Below are 23500 nucleotides of genomic sequence, written 5' to 3' on the forward strand. Positions count from 1 at the left end.
CAGGAACAAATAGAAACGTTGTCAGCCTTACAAGGCGTGACAGAGGTGTACGCAGAGGGGGTTTCTAAAAAGGTGCTCAAAGAATTATTATTATGGGTCAGATGTAATTATCCATTTGCAGAAACACATGTGTTGTTTGAAGTAGGCTTTTGGCAAGAAGTTAATAGGCATTTATATTTTTTAGCCACCAGAAGGGATGAGACGGCTTTTAAATTGCTGTCTCCAGCAAGAATTATGTTAGAGGCTATCTCTGCAAAGTGTCGGAGATCAGCCAGGCAATTACTTTCCACAACTCCCACAAGGGCAGGGAGGGAGGAGCAAGGCTCGGAGCAGAGATTGGCTCTGGTCCCAATTGGCCCGGGGGAGACAGCTCCCAAGGGAGGGGAGCAAGGGGGAAAGGCACTGCTTCCAGCCCCATCATCCCAAAGATCTAGGAGACCTCCAAAACGCCCTGAAACCCCAGAAACTGAAGGGGGTTCAGGCTCCGATTCAGACGCGAATACGATCCCAACCCCAGATGAACTGAGATCTTCACCCAGCGAGATCGAAGAGTCGGGACATCCCGTGGGGATGACTGCTTCCGATCTTCAAGTCTCGGGGGAGGATGGGGCGGCAGAGGCGGAAGAATCGGGAAGGGGGGTCCAATGGGGATTGGGGGAGGATGGGGAAACGCTTTCTCGCGGCAGGCGCGACTGCGTGGCGGCGACGGTGACGGTCGTGACCGGCAGGGGGGGCGCGGAAGCGGTGGGGAACATGAGTTTTGGCGCGGGTTTTGGGGGACCCACACTGGGGGTGGCGGCCTCGGCGGGCGCTGTGCCAAAGACGCACGCGAGGGGCGAGAGACACAGGACATCTGGGAAGGGCTCCCAAATTACAGCGTCCACGTCAGATGCGGGCAACAAGCTCGGAGCAGCCGCGGAATTCCGAGCAGCACCCGTAAGTAGACATAGGGGACGGATGGCGGTGACGCAGAACCCGGAAGTTGAGCCGCAGCGGTCCGCTGGCATCATGGGGCAAACACAGGCATGAGCGAGGCAGGGACTGTACACATGGGAGGGGGGAGTGGACACGGCATCAGAGAAGGAAGAGAGAGAGTCAGGGACAGACACTGGGGAGGAGACATCAGAGGGGGAGCGGGACGGAGACAGTGACGTCAGCCTAGGGGAGACAGGAGGCATTCCCGAGAGAGCGCACGCGCGGAAAATGTGGATGGAGCGCGATCGGGGGCGGGTCCGATCCTCTGTGACGTCTCAGTCGAGGAGGGGCCAATCTCGGGGTTCCATATCCCGGGGCTCCACCCCCTCTCCGGTTTCCTCAGTTCCAACCCCTGGGGTTCAGGCCTCTCCCATCCTAGGGCGGTGCTCAGGTGTTCAACCTCCATTGCTGGCTCAGTCAAAATCCGTGCAAGCTCAAGTTCCACAACCGCATCTGCTGCAGTCAATCGATACGGCTGAGGAGCCGATCGAGTTCGTGACGTCATCGCAGCTGTCCAGGCAGATGACAGCGCCACCCAGTGGGGGAATGACCGAAATGCAGGGCAGAGCCACAACGCCATCTCGTGGCAGGACTGCAACAATGCAGCAGTTTTTTCCGACAACATATAAAGGGAAGGCAACGTCAAAGAAAACAATACAACAGTTAGAACTCAAAGACACATTATACGAAGCTCAACGGCAAGAAGAAAATATGATATGAATTGCAGCATCAGAAGGAACTCCGGCATGGATGTTTTCAGCAGCAGAAGCAAGGAAAGGATATATGCCATCATTCGATGCAATAAAAAAGATGCAATCACGAGAATTTCAAATTCCTTATTCAAGTTCAGGAGCGAGGCCAAAGACCTCAAGTCAAAGACTGTTTGAAAAAGAATCACCGTTGACATCAAAGATTCCACTGTGCATGCAATTGCCAAAAGAATTTCTACAGGAGGAAGAGGAACAACCAGTGAAAATGGTGGATTGGAAACAAATCAGAAAAGAATTGACAGAAGAAACTTTGCTACAAGGATCAGGAGATCTGACAATGCCAGTGACATATGATGCGCAGGGACAGAATACAAGGTGGGAAAGGTTGAGTCACGATGGAATCAAAGACTTAGCGAGAGCTGTTCAACGCAATGGACTGGACTCACCATACTTTAAACAGCTCCTGAGGGGGACATTTAACATGTATGACCTGACACCATTTGATATTCAAAGCCTTGTGTCAATGATTCTCACAGACAAGCAGAATCTCATCTGGGAAATAAGATGGCGAAGATATCTCACAGAGTTGAGGAACAGTTATCAAGGCGGGCCAAACGTGAACCTCACTGAAGCACAGTTGGCAGGGGATCCTCCAGACGACAATCCAGCAGAACAAGCAGTACGTCTTCCAAGGCGAGTGTTGAATGACATCAAGGAAGCGGCGCGAAAAGCAATCTTGCAGATTGCTCCAGCAGGAGTTTCAGATGTCCCATTCTCAACCATCAGGCAAGGTCCCACGGAACCATATTCGTCATTCATAGATCAACTCATGCAAGCTGTGGATCGGCAGGTGACAATTGAAGCTGCGAAGTGACCTCTTTTGGAAAGTCTCGCATTCGGCAATGCCAACCCGGATTGTCAACGGGTTATCACCGCAATGCCAGGACGGCCATCCTTGGCAGAGATGGTGGAAGCATGCAGCAAGGTGGGAACGCCTCAGCATTTTGTGTCGAACGTGAAGGATGAATTGAAAGGACAATGGGAAAACCAGCTGAGAGAACACTCAGGAAAACAATCAGAAGAAAAGATGCTGGAAAGAATGTTCCAACAGCAGAATGAAATGATAGACAAAGTTCTTGCGACCATCCAAAAGAAAAACAATTCATCAGGACGACAGTGCTACAGGTGTGGAGCATTTGGACATTTTAAGAAGAATTGCCCACAAGCACACGCACAAGCGCAGACGCAAAAATCACAAAAACTGCTTTGTGCACGGTGCGGAAGAGGAAGGCACTCTGTGAAAGAATGCTATTCTCAGACGGATGTGGAAGGAAATCCTTTACCACGTCCGGGAAACGGGAAAAAGAGCCCTCAGACAGATCGCCAGCGCGCAACGACACAAGTGATGGCGATGACACAAGAGCAGGCAGGACAGTCATCGGAGAGCATCAAGCAGACACCCTCAGCAAAGTCCTCAGCAGACTCTCCAGCGACCCAGACCTCCTTCCACCAGGAGCGCAGTGCACATTGGCAGCTTCCAAATTAGTGTGTTTCTTGGACGAAAGTCATGCAGAGATACCAACAGGTGTCCATGGACATTCGTACAAAAGACAACATTTTTTAATAGTAGGACAGGACAAAAGTAGTATCCTGGTACTCGTTGTTTATCCATCAATTATATCAGCAGATAAAAACACAGAATTAACAGTTTTAGCAAAAGCCCTCCATCCACTGTTGATTGTGGCGGAAAACACTCAAGTTGCGAGAGCTTTCGCATTGGCACCACATGCCATTGGGCAAGTTATGTCAATCTTTGATGAGGAAGGGCATCCTCTGAGGGAGCATGTTGAAATTCATACCACATGGATCAAACACATAGGTCGAGATCGACCCACACTCACATGTCAGTTGACTTGTGGGGACAGAACAATAGTGGTCAGAGGAATGCTTGACACAGGAGCAGATGTCACGGTAATATCATACATCTTTTGGCCCCGTGATTGGAATTTGATTGTGCCCCTGGGATCTCTCTCAGGCATAGGGGGAGCTTCTCTATGTCTGCAGAGTGAGAATTCCATTGTTGTCACAGGACCGGGAAACAAAACAGCGATCATTTGTCCCTTTGTTGTGCAAAAGCCAATCACAGTCTGGGGAAGAGATTTGTTGGCTCAATGGGGGACGAAGATCGAGATGGATTTTTAATTGGGGTCACTGCGGCACTCGCCACACTGAAGCTGACTTGGAAAACAGATGATCCAGTTTGGGTGGATCAGTGGCCCCCTGAACAAGAAAAATTGAGTGCGTTGAAGAATCTAGTCCAACAACAATTGGAGAAGGGACACATCAAACCAACAAATAGCCCTTGGAATTCTCCAGTGTTTGTCATCAAAAAGAAACTATCAGGTAAATGGAGGTTGTTGCATGATCTCAGAAAGATCAATGAAGTCATTGAAGACATGGGACCTCTTCAGTTGGGACTTCCATTGGTTTCAATGATTTCCAGAGATTGGCAACTCGTGATCATCGATCTCAAGGATTGTTTTTTCAGTATTCTGCTTCATCCAGATGATGCACCAAGACTTGCCTTTTCCGTTCCAAGCATCAACAAGGAAACACCGTTGCAACGATACCATTGAGTGGTACTTCCACAAGGTCTGAAGAACTCGCCGACAATCTGTCAATGGTACGTGGCGCGAGCTTTGTCACCGGCACGGAAGAAATTCCGGCAGGTGAAGATTATTCATTATATGGACGATTTGCTCATTGCAGCGTCAACACAACAGGAGCTGCAAAAACCTCGTGACTGGGTGATCGCAGAAATGCAAAAGGCAGGTTTGGAAATCAGTGTTTCAAAAATTCAGGAGATTGCACCTTGGAAATACCTAGGGTGGAAAATCTCAGAGAGAACGATAAGACCCCAAAAGATGGAGATCAGCACAAAAGTCAACAATCTGCATGATTTACAACAACTTTTGGGAGAAATCAACTGGATGAGACCAATTCTAGGAATCACAAACAGCGACATTCCAGCGTTGCTCAATCTTTTGAGAGGGGACACAGACATTCGATCTCCCAGGACACTCACGCGAGAGGCAAAGAAGGAATTGGAAAAAATCACAGATGCTATTCAGAAGCGTCAAGCACATCGGTTCGTTGAATCATTGCCTTTTGAGTTGGCAGTGCTGGGAAAGAAAACACAGTTCCACGGTTTGATCTTTCAATGGGATTCATCCCAAAGAGACTCTTTGATAATCATAGAATGGATTTTTCTACTGTACAAGCCTTCGAAAACAATTCTTACAGATCTAGAAATGATGGCGCAAATCATCATCAAGGGGAGAACAAGGTTGCTGACAGTGGCAGGACAAGAATTTTCAATCATTCATTTACCATTGGAAAAAGATTATCTTGAATGGACGATGCAGAAATCAAAAGACTTGATAATTGCATTGTTAGCTTTCCCGGGGACTTGCACAATTAATTTTCCGCAACACAGAATGTTGCAGTCACAAATATGTTACAGAGCAAAGCCAAGAATATGTGAAGAACCTCTGGACGGGATCACAGTGTTCACTGATGGCTCGGGGAAGACACACAAGTCAGTGATCACATGGATGAACTCAAAGACAGGGAAATGGGACTCAGACGTGAGGATGATTCAAGGCTCTCCACAAATTGTGGAATTGGCAGCAGTCATTTGAGCATTTCAATTGTTCAAACAACCTCTCAATTTGATCACAGATTCCGCATATGTCGCGGGGGTAGTCAGACGCTTGGAAGGTTCACTCTTGAAAGAGGCCAACAATGAAGTATTATATTCATATTTAGTGAGCATGAAAACATTGTTAGAAAATAGGGAACATGAATATTTTATCACACACATCAGAGCTCACACAACACTTCCAGGATTTTTAGCAGAGGGGAATGCTCGAGCAGACAGGTTGACAATGCCCATTTCACAGACACTTCCAGACATTTTTGAGCAGGCAAGATTGAGTCATGGCTTTTTTCATCAGAATGCACAAGCACTGATGGAATCCTTTCGTCTCACAAAGACTCAGGCGAGAGAGATCATTAGTGCTTGTCCAGATTGTCAACTTGTGCAGCCACCAGCTTCGACAGGAGCAGTCAATCCGCGAGGACTGCAAAGTCTTCAACTATGGCAAACAGGTGTCATGAAATATCCCTCATTTGGGAGGCTCAAAAATGTTCACGTTTCAGTAGATACATTTTCGGGAGCAGTCTTTGCTTCAGCACATGCAGGGGAAACAGCAGATCATGCTTGTCGACATTTTCTGCAAGCATTTGCGTCATTAGGTGTGCCTCAAGAAATAAAAACAGATAATGGTCCAATGTATACAGGCAGGGTGCTTGACAAATTTTTGAAAAAATGGGGTGTCAGACACACATTTGGTATTCCACATTCACCCACAGGTCAAGCAATCATTGAAAGAACACACCATACCTTAAAATCCCTTCTAGATAGACAGAGGAGGGGGGAGCCAGAGGCGACACCTCACATGAAATTAAATAAAGCATTGTATGTGTTGAATTTCCTAAATAGCTCATCTTCAGAACCCAATCCTCCAATCTTGAGACATTTCTCAGTTCACAGGCAAGACTAAGGGAGAATCCTTTAGTTTTGATCAGAAACCCAGAATCAGGACAGATAGAAGGTCCTTTAAAACTAATCACTTGGGGCAAGGGTTTCTCTTGTGTTTCCACAGAGCAAGGTCCGAAGTGGGTGTCAGCATGACACGTGAAGCCGTTTCGAACACAAGAACAAAAGAACACAGATCCCAGAAACAGAGAGACGAGTACTCAGACGGAGGAGGAGACTCAAACTACAAGCAATAATCTAGAAGAAACAGAAGAATAAAAGACTTTGGGGGGGTTTTCTGTGAAACTTTGGGTGGAAAATGGTGATATTTGGTCATAAAGGTGGGGTGATGAACTTCACAATGTTCATGTGTTTTGTCTCATTGCCAATGGTTTTGAACGACAAAACAAATTTGCCGGTCAGTCAGCCAGGGAAAAATGTTTGGGAAGTTTTAGCCCAGGCAGCGAATTTAGATAGCATCTGCCTGACACACTCCAGACCAGGGAGACCATTCTCAGCATGCATGATTGGGTTGCCAGTGAGCGAATGGCTGATTCCAGGACACACCGCAATTGAGATCTCACAGGTTGTTAAAGATCCTGTGAATGAGTGGTGTGCTTGGACACATCTTCTTCCTGTGGCTTCTTCCGAACCTCAGGAATTGGAGATTTTCGGGTCCATGACAATGAATGTATGCATGAAATTTGAGATTTCAGATACATCAAAGCCAAACAAAACTATTGATGTCACTCCCAGTCATGAATTTTACAGAAATGCGTCAGCCTGGTGCAACAACACCATGGTGACAGACAGAGGGTCATTCCAAGTTCCAGTGCAATTGCCAAGGGGATTCTTTTTGATTTGTGGAGACAGGATTTGGCATGGTATTCTTGCGAATGCCAAGGGAGGTCCATGCAGCATTGGAAAAATTTCAATGTTGACACCAGATTCAAAAATGCAGAGAGAGCAAGAAAATAAAGAAAAAAGATCTTTACAGCATTTTGATGAGAATTGTGATGACAAAGTTTACACTTGGAGCAAGGCAAGCAGAATTGCGACAGCAATTTTCTCACCTCAAACAGCATCGCGGGTTGCCTTGACTCAATTGGATCATATGGGTTGTTGGCTGAGCAAACATGCTCAATCAATCTCTCTTGCACTGAGTGACATGTTGCAAGACATGAACAGTGTAAGACAGGCAACTCTGCAAAACAGAGCAGCAATCGATTATCTTTTGCTCGCTCATGGTCATGGATGCAAAGAGTTTGAAGGAATGGGTTGTATGAATCTCTCTGACCATTCCAGGTCAATTCATGAAAATATCAAAAAAATAGAGGACAGTGTAAAGGAACTTGGCGAGATCACTGGGTCTTGGATTGAGGACATGGCAAAGTTTTTTGACCTTTCACCTTTGGGAAAAGAGTTTTTGAAGATAGGGTTTCAGATTTTGATGGTTCTCATATTCCTCATGATTGTAATTCCATGCATTCTTTTGTGTGTGCAGGGTGTCATGAGTCGAGCTGCAAAGAAGGTGCTTTTGGTGCAAACAGAAGGGGGAGATGTGTGAACTCAGTACATCACTCCGGATGTCCAGAGCTACCGAGACAACCCTTGGGGGGCTCGCAGGTCCTGGAATGTTGCCAAAAGTACCTGGTGGCTTGACTTTGATCCTTCTAAAGAAATGACACCTGAATGTGAGGAAATGAGAGAATTTCAAGCTTGAATGGTGAAGGGATGATATTCACTTGATAAAACTTAAATTATAATGCACTGTACAGGGGGGTTTATATGTTGTACAGGGGGGTTTGGAATTCTGTACATGGGGGTCGGGAGGCCCAAGATGGAGGAATTTGGGCATGCCCTGTCCTTCTTCTTTCTTCTCCTTGGCATCCATGTTCAGGATGATGTTGGCATGTGTGGATTGGTTCATAGGGAAAGTGCACTTGCCAACAAGGGCAAAAAGTATTGGAAATTGAAGGTAAATATCTTATACGTAGTTTTTACTATAAAAGAGACAACCGCCCCGTGGGCGGGGGAGAGTGCCCTTGGCTGTCTTGCTGATCAGACCTCGGCTGGACAGACAGAAAAAACTTTGTAGATAAGGAACAATAAACTCAACTGAAGACCAAAAGCAAGAGTCCAGACTCCTTCTTCGAAAGCGCGGCCTGCCCACAACCACCTTTTCCCGTGCTGGGGCAGAGACAAGTGACAGCCGACCCCGGCAGTTCAGAATATTTCTAACTGCATGTGGGGTGTGCACTTTTAATTTTCCCCCAAAAGATAATTTTCTACTTTCTTCTACTAATCAGGCAGCGGATGCTACTGCCTGGATACAGGTTGGCCACCCTCTACTAACAGGGTCTAATAATTTTGACAAATAGGCCACTGGTTTCTTGGACTCCTCCCATTCTTGGGCTAGGACTCCATGGGCTACCCCATTTTCCACATCTACAAATAGGTCAAAAGGTTTATCTAGAGCAGGAAGACTTAGAACAGGGGCCCTAATCAATTTTTTTTTTAAAACTTTGAAATCTCTCCTCATCTTCTTTTTCCCATGTAATTTCTTCTTTTACACATTTTTCATACACAAATTTAACAGCTTGGGTGTACCCTTCTATCCATATTCTACAATATCCTAACAAACCCAAGAGTTCTCAAATTTCCTTTTTAGCTTTTGCTTGGGGGAGTGAGGTTATTCCTGCAATCCTTTCAAGATTTAATCACTGGCTCCCTTGGCTTTTTATAGGCCCTAAGTATTTTACTTCATTCTCTACAAATTGGAGCTTTTCTTTTGATACCTGAAGCCCCTGGTTCCCCAAAAATTTAGTAATGATATGGTGGATTCTCAGACTTTTTCCTGATCCTCCCCTGAGAGTGTGGAAGGGGCTAACAGTGGGCCTGTTAGCTAAAGGAGCCAGAAGAAGCTGAGAAACAAGAAGAAGCTGATAAGGAGCTCTCTCCAAGGCTGTAACCAAGGAGACAGAGAGAAGAGAGGAACTGAAGAAAGATAAGGCAGATGGACGAAATATTTTTAGAAAGTAGGTTGAAGTCACTGTAACTTTTCACCAATGGTGTTATGTTGATTTATTGTGGCCAATAGTTAGGGTAGAAGAAGCATAAACTATTAGAAAGTATATAAAAGGTCAGCAATGTTCAATAATAAAGAGTTGCCATCTGAGACTGCTTGTGGGCTCTGCTTCGTGTCGTGACTGCCTCGACAGCGACATGAGAGAAGCAAGTCATCAACATATTGAATATGCTTTACCTCTGGTATTATGGGTACTTCTTCTAAGGCTTGTCCAAATAAATTGGGGGATTCGGTAAATCCTTGGGGTAATTTGGTCCATCTGAATTGTTGCTTTGTCCCTGTATCGGGATCTTCCCATTTGAAAGCAAATATATCTCTGCTTTTTCCTGTGAGGGGACAAGCCCAAAAAGCATTTTTGAGATCTATCACACTGAACCATCGGTGTAATAGAGCAATTTTGCTTAACAGTGTCTAGGGATTTGTTACCACTGGATATCAATCTATCGTTCTTTTGTTCAGTTCTCTCAAGTCTTGTACAATCCTCTATGTCCTGTTTCGTTTTTTTACTGGTAATATGGGGATATTGTGGGGAGACATGTATGGTTTTAGAGTTTCATCTTTAATTATTGAATTACAGTTTTCAACCCTTTTCTCCTTTCGAGAGAGAATGGATATTGCTGTACCTGAATCGGGCAGTCTTTGCTGGTTATTTCAATTACTATAGGGGTTATGTTTAACTTGCCCCTATTTCCAGGTTTGGCCCAAACTACTTTTTCAATTTGCTTTTCATCTTTCTCTTTTAACCTGAAGAGTTTACCATTTTCTCCCCCTCTGGAAGAACCCCTATGCCTAATTGTACTTGTAAGTCCGTTCCCAGCAGATTACATCCTGCCCCTGATCCAAATAAAACATCTCCCATTCCTATCTTGTTGGTTCCTTCAAATATCATGTTTTATGACTGGTGCTCTAAATCCTTCCTCTTTTGCCCTTACTAGTTGAATTGTATTTTTGCTTTTCTCCGCACCCTCTTGGAATTTTACAAACACATATCCTCTCCACCCCTGTATCTACTAAAAATTCAAATTCCTCTTCCTGGGGACCTACTTTTAAAGTTATCAAGGGCTCCTGCTGATATTTTGCCCCCAGGAGATAGAGCCCCTCACCCCCCCATTTGTCTATTTCTTGAACCTCCTTGAAAACTTTCAGATCCTTTTCTCTCTGTGGGCAGCTTCATCTTAAGTGTCCAATTTTCTTGCAAGAAAATTGCAGATTGGGACCTGATTATTAAATTCCCTTTCTTGCCTTTTAGGGCCTCTCTCCCAGGGAGCTCCGTTCCCCTTAATTTCCTCCCAACTAACCATACATAGGCCAGAATGAACGATCTGATCTTATCTCCTCTTTAGTCCATTCTGTCATACAATAATGTATCATTTTGACCTTATTTTTATTCTTTGTGTCAGGGTTATGCTCCCACTGTGCCAATTTTATTCCCAGGGGGCCATGGGAAGGTATATCCATCTTTGCTTGCTTTATGTCCCATTCTTACTCATTTGTCCCAGCATCTCCCACACCACCCTTGTGGCCTTTCTTCTTTCTTAGCTTCCAAGTGAATCTAACTATGCACTTGTTACAGGTTTTCTCCCAGTTCTCCTCAGATATAGTCCAAATTCTGGGAACTAAATACCGTCTTCCGCACACTACTTTAATTATCTCTGCCTGTTGTGACTCAGCTTCTGCTTCCCTCCAGGCTTTTCCTATCCTTGGGCTACCTACTTCTTTGTGTCCTACAGAAATTAGGAAATGTATTGCCTGAAATCTCGTTCTCGATTCTGCCCTATGATGCTCCTGACACCAGGCACGCCTGAGAAAGGTAGTACAGTACCACATCTTATGAATGGTTTTACGCTCACACAAGACCCAAGGCTCACACCCAGGTTCACAACTCAAACACAAAATTGCACTCATACAAACAGCACAAATTTTTATTATAAAACAATACAACAAGCACTTCGCCTTTCTCTGGCAGTCCTGGTCACCCGGGGAGGGGAACCACGGATCCAAGCTCCCCACTCACTGTGTATTAATAGTACATCTCATTTATCCAGCAGTTATACTTGTCAGTCACACAAGATGAATGACATACACATACATCTCACACACATTTACACAATAATAAGATATTCTTGTTGTTAAGGTACTAATATTCCTTTACAAATGCTTATTAGTTACACAATGCCCTACTTCCCAAAAATAGTCTTAAACCCCTCTAAGATTTCCCAAACTTAAACCCTTTCTCACGCCACCCAAATACTTGTAAAACCCCAGCCATGTAACAACACATAGATCAATTTAAAAAGGTGCCACTACAAAGCTTTTACTTTTTGCTCTGCTATCAAGCGGACCTAATTTGCTTCCTCAGTGTGTTTGGCTCAGCATCTTAACACTTCCATCAGCCTAACTATGCCTCAAGGGTCTATTGGGGTTTCAGATTTTCTGCTCTTCCCCTCTTGCAGACTCTGCACCAACCCAACCCTCAATATAGCCAAGATTCCTACAGGCAGTCAAATATGGGTCAAACACAGTAGTACCTCGGAATGAGGATTCCTGCAGTCAAAATTACAGGCAATTCTTGTCCCCTTTGTTTCCTTAATCCCTGTTTTAACCCCAAAGTAGCTAATCCTTCCCCATTCCAGGCTATCACTCAGTCTACAACATTCACACCATCTCATCACTGGCCAGGCCCCTCGAGGGGAGACAGAAACGCATTTAGAAAGACCCTGTGTTATGAATAGAAAGTTGTATTTTTTTTTAAGTTTCAGAGTTAAAAAAAAAACAAGTCAGACCAGTCAGACTTCTTTGGTTGCTCTACCTAAGAAAAAGTCCTAAATTACCCGTTAATGGCCGGTGATTAACTATTGTTTCCCTGATGCTGGCCGTTTGCCAAGACATCAGGACAGACTTTCCAAGGAGTGACACCAGAGCCAGCATGCAAATGAGAAATGCATTGCACCCTGGGTTTTTACAGTTTTACAGTTTTTACAAGAAAAACCCCTAAAATCACGAGCCAACAAGTGACTTAAGTGACGTCTAAGGATGGGAGCATAGTCCCGTACCTGCTTGGACCTTTTTGCTTCTCACCCTAACCTGAAAAGATACTGATTAAAGAGACGCCCCGGGGTGTTAGACAAAAAGGCAGGAATCTGCTACTCTCCCGTGAGGACAGAATCCCCAGCTCTGTCTGCAGACCAGTGGACAAAGCTGCATCATCCTCCTTCTCCGTGCCATGCCTGGGAGCAGCAGCGGCGTGGGCGCAACCCGTCGATTTCTCCCCACCTGAGCTGATTCTTCTTAATAAAGGCATTAAAAAGGAGAAAGATCTCCTGCCCATTTATTTCACCCTGCACTCACTTTGCAAATCAGGGACTGTCCTGTCTGCCTCGCCCCTCGCCCCCCTCCCCCCCCGCTCCCGGATTTTTCGCTATTCCCTTTTTAGCAATATATTCATCCGTCTAGGTTCTTTGTGCACCAATTTAGGAGTTGGCATGGTTTCTTAGGGAGTTTTACTTCCCTTTCTCTTTTTGTCCTTTTTATCTTGCTGATCGAGTTTTAACCTGCAGTCTCTCATAGCAGCAGGAAAAGCCCGGGTGGGCTGCTGTAATTTTAAGTGGAGCAGTTATAGATGAATAATGAGATTATTTGCTCTTGCAAATAAGGGATGAATAGTGTGTGAATATTAAGAGAAGCTTTACTAATGTATAGTTATGGTATTGTAGTTTAGATGTCCTCTTTTCTCCCCATAGTCCCCTTTCCCTCCCCTCTGTATTGTTGCCATCAGACAGCCTGGGTTGTCTAAGAGAGGTAGAAAGGTGGCGTGCACATCTGCCCCTTACATGGGGCAGTTGGGAATGGAAAAGCTTGTTGCTAGGGAGTCATGCCATGACAACACCTGACTCTCCAATCAAGTTACAAGAAAACAGTCTCCACCAACAAACGGCAAAGAAGAGTTGACTGACAGACTTTAGGAGGGGCCAGGGTTGGCTGATGCAACCCCCAGGAGTACAAAAGACTGAGCATCCATCTTGAAGAGGAGCCAGCCACGTGGTTAGGAGCCATGAGGGCAGTTCCCAGCACTGCTATTTTTCCTTATTTAGTTCTTTTGTTGTATTTTTGTTAAGGTTTAATAAACCTTTCGAATTTTTTAAAAGTGAATAGCCTTCTTTCACAGGGTGCCTCCCTCCTGGGACCCCCGGCACCTTGAAGTAGATCTCGGTGGAACCACCAAACTGTAAAAAACAGAGTTCACTCCTTAGAATTTTTAAAAGTTTAATAATAGGATAAAAAAAAGACAATATTTCCTGCACTGGGGTGCTTTTGGCAAATGGCCAAAGAGCACCCAAAAAGCTTAAAGTCATGTTCTCTATATACGGTTACATTGCTGGGGTTAAATGCATATTCATTAGCTTATACATGATTCAAACATTCCTAAAAGCTTTTGATGTTGCAGGGACTGTCTGTATTTAAGTTTCCCATCCTGACTTATCTGCATGACATCCTGAGATCAAGTTGTTAGGGATATGATAGAAATCCGTGCCAATGGATTATAGATATATGTATCAAACATGCTATTAAAGGGGGGACCAGGGTTTAATCCTACAGTGACACCTCGGCTGGCTGACAAGGGTGGAACTCGGCATTAACATACGAAGGAAACTCGAATGGTCGTTCACAGTGGCATGTACCAGAGGACACACAGTGATGATGGCCCATGAAGATACACATCTGAGATAACCAGGGCCATCAACACCTTCCACCTGAGTACAGGATTCCGGGAATCAGAGGAGGAACATTTGTCTCTTCCTGGGCGAGGTTTTGTGCATCTTTGAGTGAAGAAAGAAACCAACATGAATATGATGAACTTTGAAAGGAGACAAAGGGACTCTGCTGAGGGCAAGAAAAAGAGTATAAGAACTGTCCCTGTGAAGCAGCAGGTGTGGACGAAGAGGGGTTCAGTGCGATAGAGGCCAGATCTTCGTCCACCCAGCCTGCATCCTGGAGTCTGCATGGTCAATTTTTTTATTGGTGGCTGTCAGGACTGTAATACAGTCACGAATAAATTTTTTTTTGTCTTTATTTTTATTACGATTGGGTCAATTTTTATTTTTACTTATAACAAAGTCAACTAATATTATTCCTTCCCATGGTCTCATTCCCGTTGTTTCACACTTTTCTGATAAGAGGACTTAATGAGCTCTTCCCCAGTCTTCTCTTCCCCACTGTCCTCCGGTGCTCTGTCTTGTGTCACTGTTATCACTTGGAGAGGTCAGTCCGCGGATGGTTTTACACTATTTTGTTAGTTACACAAAAGCCTTTTCACATCTTATGTTTTGCTAAGGTCTATAGTACAATATGTTCATCACACCACTATTTCTATAAGCAATACATAGATATCCTATTAATTACACTACTATTTCTATGAGTTATACAGTGCATAAATAAACTGATAGATTAGGTTATGTTAACAAGCAGCTAAAAAGAGTTATAATTTGTACCATATCTAAATACTTATAATCAATACCAACATGCAAAAGCTAATACATAAATGCAAAAGCCAATATTATCTGGTCATTTTAGCATTGGTGAGCTTGGTCTTTTTCTCTGTTTCAGAATTCTTCCATGTATTAGCAAAGAGTCCTTGGTCTTTCTTATATTCAGGGATGCAGAAGGTATTTTAAAATGCCTTTTTAATGCTTTGCACCATTTTTGTTGTAGCCAGCTTTTGATCCATGGTCACTAATTGCATGCCTTGGACTACACTGGTGATGAGCTGAATGAAACAGGGGATTTGATATGGCACTGATGGAAGTTGCAACTCCTTCTCCTCTTTGTATAAATCACAGGCTAAGGCCTGAATACAAGAGTTCTTTCTCTGAAACAGTCCTGATCCTCCTGTTTGGAGTGGAAGTATTTCTCACCAAGGAAAGTATCGGAGGCGTCGCAAAGCTTGTCCAGGTGGTACTTGAAACCACTGATGTAAGCTCAGTCTTATTTCCCAGTTAGGTGTGATCCTGTGTATGTTTCATGGATCATTTGGGTCTTCCAAGTTCATTACCACCAATTCCCCATTTAAGAGTGAATTTTGTATCACCTGGTTCAGATGTTATCATCCACTCCTTAGGTTCTTCCACTGGTCCTTTGATTCTGCTGGCATGGATTCACCCTCGTTCCCTGGTCCGGATCACAGCCTCAGTCATCAGCAATACCTGAAAAGGACCTTCCCGTTGTGGAGTTAAAGATTGTTCTTTCCAGGTTTTTACTGGCACCCATTCCCCTGGATGAATATTATGGATTTTAAAGTCTAAAGGTGTGGTTTGAGGGATGTCCTAGGGTGAGGCTATGATGCTTGCATCCTCAATCATGTGTTCTGTTAATGCTGGATATTATGTTCAGTGCCTTCAAGACTGACTCTGAAGAGCAAGGTTTGTTTTGGTTTGTTATCAGCCTGCTCCCCCAAGGCTGGCAGGACACTGCTGTGCTCCTGTTTTGCATTTGCTTTTTGCTTCTGCTCATTAGTTAGTTTAGCTAAGCAGTCAACATTTTTCCCTGGACTGTTTTTTCCTTTCCCTTTTTGAAACCACTCAAACCTGCTCCTCTCTGGGACCTGGGAAACATGAGTTTGCACCTTGTGGGCCTGCAGCAACTATCCCCAGCACCGGAGGGACCGACAACAGAGTGACTACTCCCAGGACAGTCTTTCTGAATTTGTCATCCTTTTCAGAGTAGGGAAAGAGTGTGGTCATCCGGTATTGTTCATTTTGTGTGCTGGGGTGTGTTTTGCCTGTTAAATAAACAGCTTCTTTCCACTTCTCTCCTAGGAATCCTTCCCAAATCAGTTGGGGGGGGGGGGGGGGCTGTGTGGGTTTGCTTTCTGGGAGGGGGGGCCCCTTTTGGAGGTTTTGTCCCAGATTTGCCCTAAACCAGAACAAAATTTGGTGCCCAATGCGTGGAGCTAGAGAGAGAGGAAAAACCCTGTTTTGAGTGCATTTTGGTTGCCTTTACTCTGTGTTGGTATAAAGCAGTTAATAGCCATGTTTTTTGAATTCATAATATCTCATGGGGTGAAGGCTTGCATGCATTTGTGGTCCCTAGGTTTTTTTGAGATCTTAATACCTCTATGGTCCCTAGGTTTATTTTCTTATCCAGAAATAGCTCTAGTATTTTCCCTAATACGTAGTTTTTACAGTAGAGGGGCAGTGACAAGAATAGCTATTCTGCTGGGCTTGGTGGTAATGATTTGTAAGAAGTTTATAAACATGCTGGGGTCTCTTCCAGATATGAATGGTTCATGGCCATGGTTATGCACCCAGTTTGTTAGAGGAGGAGCAGGGGATGAGGTTTTTCAGCCTTTCCTTTCCTTCTTCTCTGAATCTGTTACATCACTATTGGAGAATGTTCAGTTTCCCCTGAATGTTAAAGAGACCATCTTTCTGGTATTTAATGTGGTAAGCTTTCTCTATACAGTCTGCTGCTTCTCCAGAATGAGGGCTGAGATTTCTAGACTGGCTGATGAGACCCCTGACCCAGAAGTAGACCCACGCGTGGAAAATCCTGAGTGGTGTGGGAAATGGGAGGATATGGGCCAAATCCTGAAGGAATTCTCTGACCCTCTAGTCTGGGACTTTTCCCACAAAAAAATTCAGAACCCAGCTGAGGTGGGGAAATACCTGAAAGAGAAGTACCATGGTGACCCCAAGGAGAAAAAGATCATTGAAGTGAGCTGCACTCTGGCATATGCTTATCGCACACTGCTAGATACTGTAGGGCAGCAGACACAGGAAGGTGGGCAGAGAGATAAATCAGCAGCTATCCCAGTCACTCAGGCTGCAGCCAACACCCCAGACTCGAAGCCAGCAGCTAAACCAGATAGTGAGCCTAAGCCAGCAGCTAAATCTGACAATAAGCCTCAACCAATGGCTGTTGCTACTAGCACTAGAAGTGGTAGGTGCACAGACAAGACCAATCGACCAGTGGATGATGATGATGATGATGATGATGATGATGATGATGATGATGATGATGATGATGCAGGAGAAGGGCCCTCAATGCTTCCTGACCTAAAATCAGGAGTCAAAGCAACAGGCGCAAGATCAGAAGCCAATATTGAGTCCTTTTCCCTGAAGGACCTTCTTGGCCTAAGGAAGGATTACACCCGACGATCTGATGAATCCATAATTAGCTGGTTAGTCCATCTTTGGGATGCTGCAGGTGAGGCTACAATTCTGGACAGCACAGAAGCGAGGCATTTGGGATCCCTGTCACATGATCCTGTCATCGACCAAGGCGTGATGAGGGGGGCTAACCCTCACAGCCTCTGGGCACAGGTCTTGGACAGTGTAGCACAAAGATAGCTGTGTGCAGATGATCTCTATATGCAGCAAACCCAGTAGAAGACCATAGAACAAGGGATCCAACATCTGAGAGAAATGGTAGTGGCAGAGATTATCTAGATTATCTTCTGAGATGACATAAAAACTAGGAATCCATACTTGGTACCATGTACGTCTGTGATATGGCAAAAAATTGTACGACTTGGGCCACACAGATATGCTTCTGTTTTAGCCATAATGAAGCGGGATGACAGGGATAAGACCGTGCTTGATATGGCAAAGAAGCTCAGAGCATATGCAGATGCTGTACATGGCCCAACACATGCCAGAATTGCAGTGGTGGAAACATGTCTGCAGAAATTAGAGGATAAGATAGAAGAGAATCATAAGAAGCTCGGAGAGGAGATTAAAGAAGACCTTCTCCACATCTTGGCAGTACACATCAGAGGTTCTGGTACCCAACGCAGACGTTCCCCAGATGGAGAGAGAAGGTACACCCCATGAGCTGAGCTGTGGTTCTTCCTGCGTGATTGTGGAGAAAACATGAGGCTATGGGATGGAAAATCCACTGCTGCTCTGGCCTGACAGGTGCATGAATTGAAGGAAGACAGGGCTCAGAGAGGAAGTTCCACCAAAAGGGAAGCAGCTCCAGTTGCCCGTAGCCGAACTGCCAGGTATGATGATGATGATATGTCCGATCCCCTTGAAGGAACCTCCAAGACATATGCCCAAGGGAAGAAGGATAACCAGGCTTAGAGGGGCCCTGCCTCTAGCCAGGTAGGGGCTAGGGGAAACCGTGTTTTCTGAATGGTGTGGATTCGCTGGCCTGGCACATCGGAACCACAAGAGTATAAAGCTGTAGTCAATAGTGGTACACAGTGCACATTAATTCCATCAAGACATGTGGGAACATAATCTGTTTCTATCGCTGGTGTGACAGGGGGATCACAGGAATTCACTTTGGTGGAAGCTGATGTGAGCCTGACTGGAAATGAGTGGAAGAAACACCCTATTGTGACTGGCCTAGAGGCCCCATGCATTTTGGGCATAGATTACCTGCATAGTGGGTATTTCAAAGACCCAAAAGGACTCAGGTGGGCATTCGGGATAGTGGATGTAGTGACAGAGGGCGTCCAGCAATTGAACACCTTGCCTGGACTCTCAGAGAACCCATCTACCATTGGACTTCTGAAGGGAGAAGGGAAACAGGTACCAATTGCCACTTCCACAGTGCATCGTCAACAGTATAGAACCACTCGAGATGCTGTGATTCCCATCCATAACATGATCTGAGAGCTGGAGAGCCAAGGGGTGGTCAGAAAGACCCACTCTCCCTTCAATAGCCCCATCTGGCCTGTGCATAAATCTGAAGGAGAATGGAGATTGATGGTGGACTACCGTGCATTGAATGAAGTGACTCCACCACTGAGTGCTGCTGTGCCAGACATATTAGAGCTCCAGTATGAGCTTGAGTCCAAGGCAGCAAAGTGGTATGCCACTATCAATATTGCCAATGCATTTTTCTCCATTTCTCTGGCAGCAGAATGCAGGCCTCAGTTTGCTTACAGGTGGAGGGGAGTATAGTATAACTGGAACCTACTCCCAGGGGTGGAAGCACAGTCCTAGCATCTGCCATGGACTGATCCAGACTGCACTAGAAAAGGGTGAGGCTCCAGAACACCTACAGTATATTGATGACATCATTGTGTGGGGGAACACAGCTGCAGAAGTGTTTAAGAAAGGAGAGAAAATTACCCAAATCCTCCTGGGAGCTGGTTTTGCCATCAAAAAGAGCAAAGTCAAGGGACCAGCTCGTGAGATTCAGCTCCTAGGAGTAAAGTGGCAAGATGGATGGCATCAGATTCCTACGGATGTCATCAACAAGATCACAGCTATGTCTCCACCAACCAATAAGAAGGAGACACAAGCTTTCCTAGGTGCCATAGGTTTTTGGAGAATGCACATTCCTGAGTACAGTCAGATCGTGAGCTCTCTCAACCTGGTCACCTGTAAGAAGAACACTTTCTCCTGAGGCCCTGAGCAGCAACAAGCCTTTGCCCAGATTAAGCAGGAGATTGCTCATGCAGTAGTCCTTGGCCCGGTGAGGACAGGACCAGAAGTGAAGGACATGCTCTACTCTGCAGCTGGGAACCATGGTTTGTTATGGAGCCTTTGGCAGAAGGTGCCTGGGGAGACTTGGGTTTGACCACTAGGATTTTGGAGTCAAAGCTACGGAGGGTCTGAATCTAACTACACTCCAACAGAGAAGGAAATCTTGGCTGCCTATGAAGGAGTCCAAGATGCCTCAGAGGTAATTGGTACAGAAGTGCAACTCCTCCTGGAACCCCGACTACCTGTGCTGGGATGGATGTTCAAAGGCAAGGTTCCTTCTACCCACCATGCCACCAGTGCTACATGGAGCAAGTGGATTGCTCTTATCACACAATACGCCCGTATAGGTAAACTGAATCACCCTGGGATTTTGGAGGTAATTACAAATTGGCCCAAAGGTGAAAATTTTGGTGTCACAGATGAAGAACAAGAACCAGTGAACTGGTTTAGGACAAATTAGGGGAAAATATCTCCAAAGGAGCCCCTTATAGGAAACAAAACCCTCCGCACCTTCCCCCCTCCCCACCACTGGGTTCGGGAAGAATTTCTTCAGAGGGGAAGTGGAAAAAGCTTGTTTATTAAAGAACAACAAAAAAAACACTCCCAGCACAAGAGAAATAGCCCGAGATGGCAACAGATGTTTCACCAGTCCAAGGGGTCGAGCCGTTTCTCTCTTCGCTGCGGAGGGTACGAAGCTTCTCTTGCAGACCCCGGACAGAGCCCCTTGCCCGGCGCCGGTCCGATATCTTCGGGGGGAAAAGGGGGGGGGGGGGGGGGGGAAAGGGAAGGAAGGGAACAACAGAAACCGGGGAAAGGAGAAAAAAAATTGCGAAAAAGCAAGCGAGCTAAAAAAGCAAGAAAAAAAAAAAAAAGAGAAGCAAAGCTAGAAGAGCAAGCAAGCCGCCAGCCGGCCAAGCAAGCATGCAAAAAGCCAAGCCCCCCAGGCAGGGGGGGGGGGAAGGACAAAACGATAGACACAACAAACGGAGCAGGGAACAGAAACCACGATTTGGGATAATAAGCATGAAAATGTCCTGTCCCCACGACATTCCACCCCTTATCCCATATCGTGAACATGTTATTGAACAACGTAAACTTTCTTCTCACTTACTCCAACCTTCCACACTTACACGTTTTCTTTCATTCTTACTTGCTCAGACCTTCGACACTTTCATATTTCCTTCTGTTTCATGTCTGTATGATCTAATGTACAGACAATGGTGGTCACACTTAACAAACAATGATATCATCCCACAATCAGATCTCCCTGAGGTACGCAACGGGTTGTCCCATCTTTCTGCATTATCCACCAGGTATAACCTGGTCCTTGAGCAAAGACAATCCCACGAATGGGTTTGCCTGTACTCAAGGCAGGATTAATCCATACTGTCTTCCCCAACAAACCTCTGACATGGGCCACTGGGACTTTATCTCCATCTACTATATTGAGGGACTCAGACTGGGCAGGACCTGCTCGGTTGGTGGAACCTCGAGTGTTAACTAACCAGGTGGCCCTGGCTAAATGCTGCTCCCAGTTCTTGAGAGACCCCCCACCCAATGCCTTCAAGGTGGTCTTTAACAATCCATTGCATCTCTCCACTTTACCTGCAGCTGGTGCATGGTAGGGGATGTGGTATACCCACTCAATGCCATGTTCCCTAGCCCAGGTGTTAATAAGATTATTTTTAAAATGAGTCCCATTGTCTGACTCAATCCTCTCAGGGGTACCATGCCTCCAAAGGACCTGCTTTTCAAGGCCCAGGATGGTGTTACGGGCGGTAGCATGAGACACAGGGTAGGTTTCCAACCATCCTGTGGTGGCTTCTACCATTGTGAGCACGTAGCGCTTGCCTTGGCGGGTTTGAGGCAGTGTGATGTAATCAATCTGCCAGGCCTCCCCATACTTGTATTTGGACCACCGCCCACCATACCATAGGGGCTTCACTCGCTTGGCCTGTTTGATGGCAGCACACGTCTCACAGTCATGGATAACCTGAGAAACACTATCCATGGTTAAATCCACCCCTCGGTCTCGTGCCCACTTGTAGGTGGCATCTCTACCCTGATGGCCTGAGGCATCATGGGCCCATCGAGCTAGGAATAACTCTCCCTTGTGTTCCCAATCTAGGTCTATCTTTGACACCCCTATCCTTGCAGCCTGATCTACCTGATGATTGCTTTGCTGCTCTTCATTAGCTCTGCTTCTGGGGACATGGGCATCTACGTGGCGAACCTTCACAGGTAGTTTCTCTAACCTGGTGGCAATATCTTTCCATTCTTCAGCAGCCCAAATTGGCTTTCCTCTACGCTGCCAGTTAGCCCCTTTCCATCTCTCCAGCCAGCCCCACAGCACATTGGCTACCATCCACGAATCAGTGTAGAGGTAGAGCTTTGGCCACTTCTCTCTTTCAGCAATGTCCAGAGCCAGCTGAACGGCCTTAAGTTCAGCGAGTTGGCTTGATCCACCCTCTCCTTCAGTGGCTTCTGCGACCTGTCGTGTGGGGCTCCATACAGCTGCTTTCCACTTCTTGTACTAGTAGCAACAGCCCTTGGTTGAGGCTCACTGTCTGATTTAACTGCTGGCTTCGAGCCTGGAGTGTTAGCTGCAGCCTGAGTAACTGGGATAGCTGCTGATTTATCTCCCTGCCCCCCTGCCTCTGTCTGCTGCCCTACAGTATCTAGCAGGGTACGATAAGCATATGCCAGGGCCCAGCTCACTGCAAGGATCCTTTTCTCCTTAGGGTTATCCTGGCATTTCCCTTTCAGGTACTTCGCCACCTCAGCCGGGTTCTGAATTTGTTCAGATGGAAAGTCCCAGTCTACCGGATCAGAAAACTCCTTTAAAATTTGGCCCATATCCTCCCATTTCCCACACCACTCAGGACTTTTTACCCTTGGTTGTACCCCTAAATCAGGGGTCTCACCAGCCCCTCTAGAAATTGCAGCCTTCATCTTATATAAACTGCAGACAGTATAGAGCAAGGTTGTTAAATTAAATAACAGAAAGATGGTGTCCTTGGCAGTCAGGGAGAACTGAACATTTTCTAATAGAAATGTAAACAATTCGGAGGAGGAAAAGGAAAGCAAAGGCTGAATAACCTCCTCCCCATAACAAATTTAACACACAGCCGCAACCACGAATTATACATTCCTGGAACCGATAACAACATTTTTATAAGCCCCTTGCAAAGTATCACACTCAAGCCCAGCCCGATGAATATTCTGGTTAGTGCCCTTCTGCTACAAAAGTTACGTATTAGGGACAATACCGGAGCTATTTCTGGATAAGAAAATAACCCCAGTGACCATAAAGCTATGAAAACTTCAAAGAACTCTAATGACCAGAGATAGAGGCAGGCTTTCACTCCAAATGACATTACAACTTTAAAAGGAGACATACCAATATTCCCACAAACAGTTAAAGCCAAAAATATTATTAGAGTAAAGCTTTTTCCACTTCGTCCGGTTTCCCCGTACGGGCCACCAAATTATTTGAACTGGTTTAGGACAAATTAGGGGAAAATATCTCCAAAGGAGCCCCTTATAGGAAACAAAACCCTCCGCACCTTCCCCCCTCCCCACCACTGGGTTCGGGAAGAATTTCTTCAGAGGGGAAGTGGAAAAAGCTTGTTTATTAAAGAACAACAAAAAAAACACTCCCAGCACAAGAGAAATAGCCCGAGATGGCAAC

At 45.6% G+C, this 23500-nt stretch overlaps 1 protein-coding gene across 1 annotated transcript; it reads left to right on the forward strand.

Annotated features, from left to right (window-relative positions):
* The first annotated feature begins 754 nt into the window (after positions 1–754).
* On the forward strand, positions 755–8403 carry LOC135289133 (uncharacterized). Its single transcript, XM_064402527.1, has 2 exons — positions 755–936; positions 6413–8403. The coding sequence occupies exon 2, from the start codon at positions 6605–6607 to the stop codon at positions 7850–7852; it is 1248 nt and encodes a 415-aa protein (XP_064258597.1). The 5' UTR covers positions 755–936; positions 6413–6604; the 3' UTR covers positions 7853–8403.
* Positions 8404–23500: the final 15097 nt, after the last annotated feature.

The sequence above is a fragment of the Passer domesticus genome, chromosome W, assembly GCF_036417665.1.
Source record: "Passer domesticus isolate bPasDom1 chromosome W, bPasDom1.hap1, whole genome shotgun sequence".
Classification (NCBI taxonomy): domain Eukaryota; kingdom Metazoa; phylum Chordata; class Aves; order Passeriformes; family Passeridae; genus Passer; species Passer domesticus.

Excerpts from the sequence above, each read along its gene's own strand:
- LOC135289133 (XM_064402527.1), top strand. The coding sequence starts at position 6,605 with ATGGTGATATTTGGTCATAAAGGTGGGGTGATGAACTTCACAATGTTC.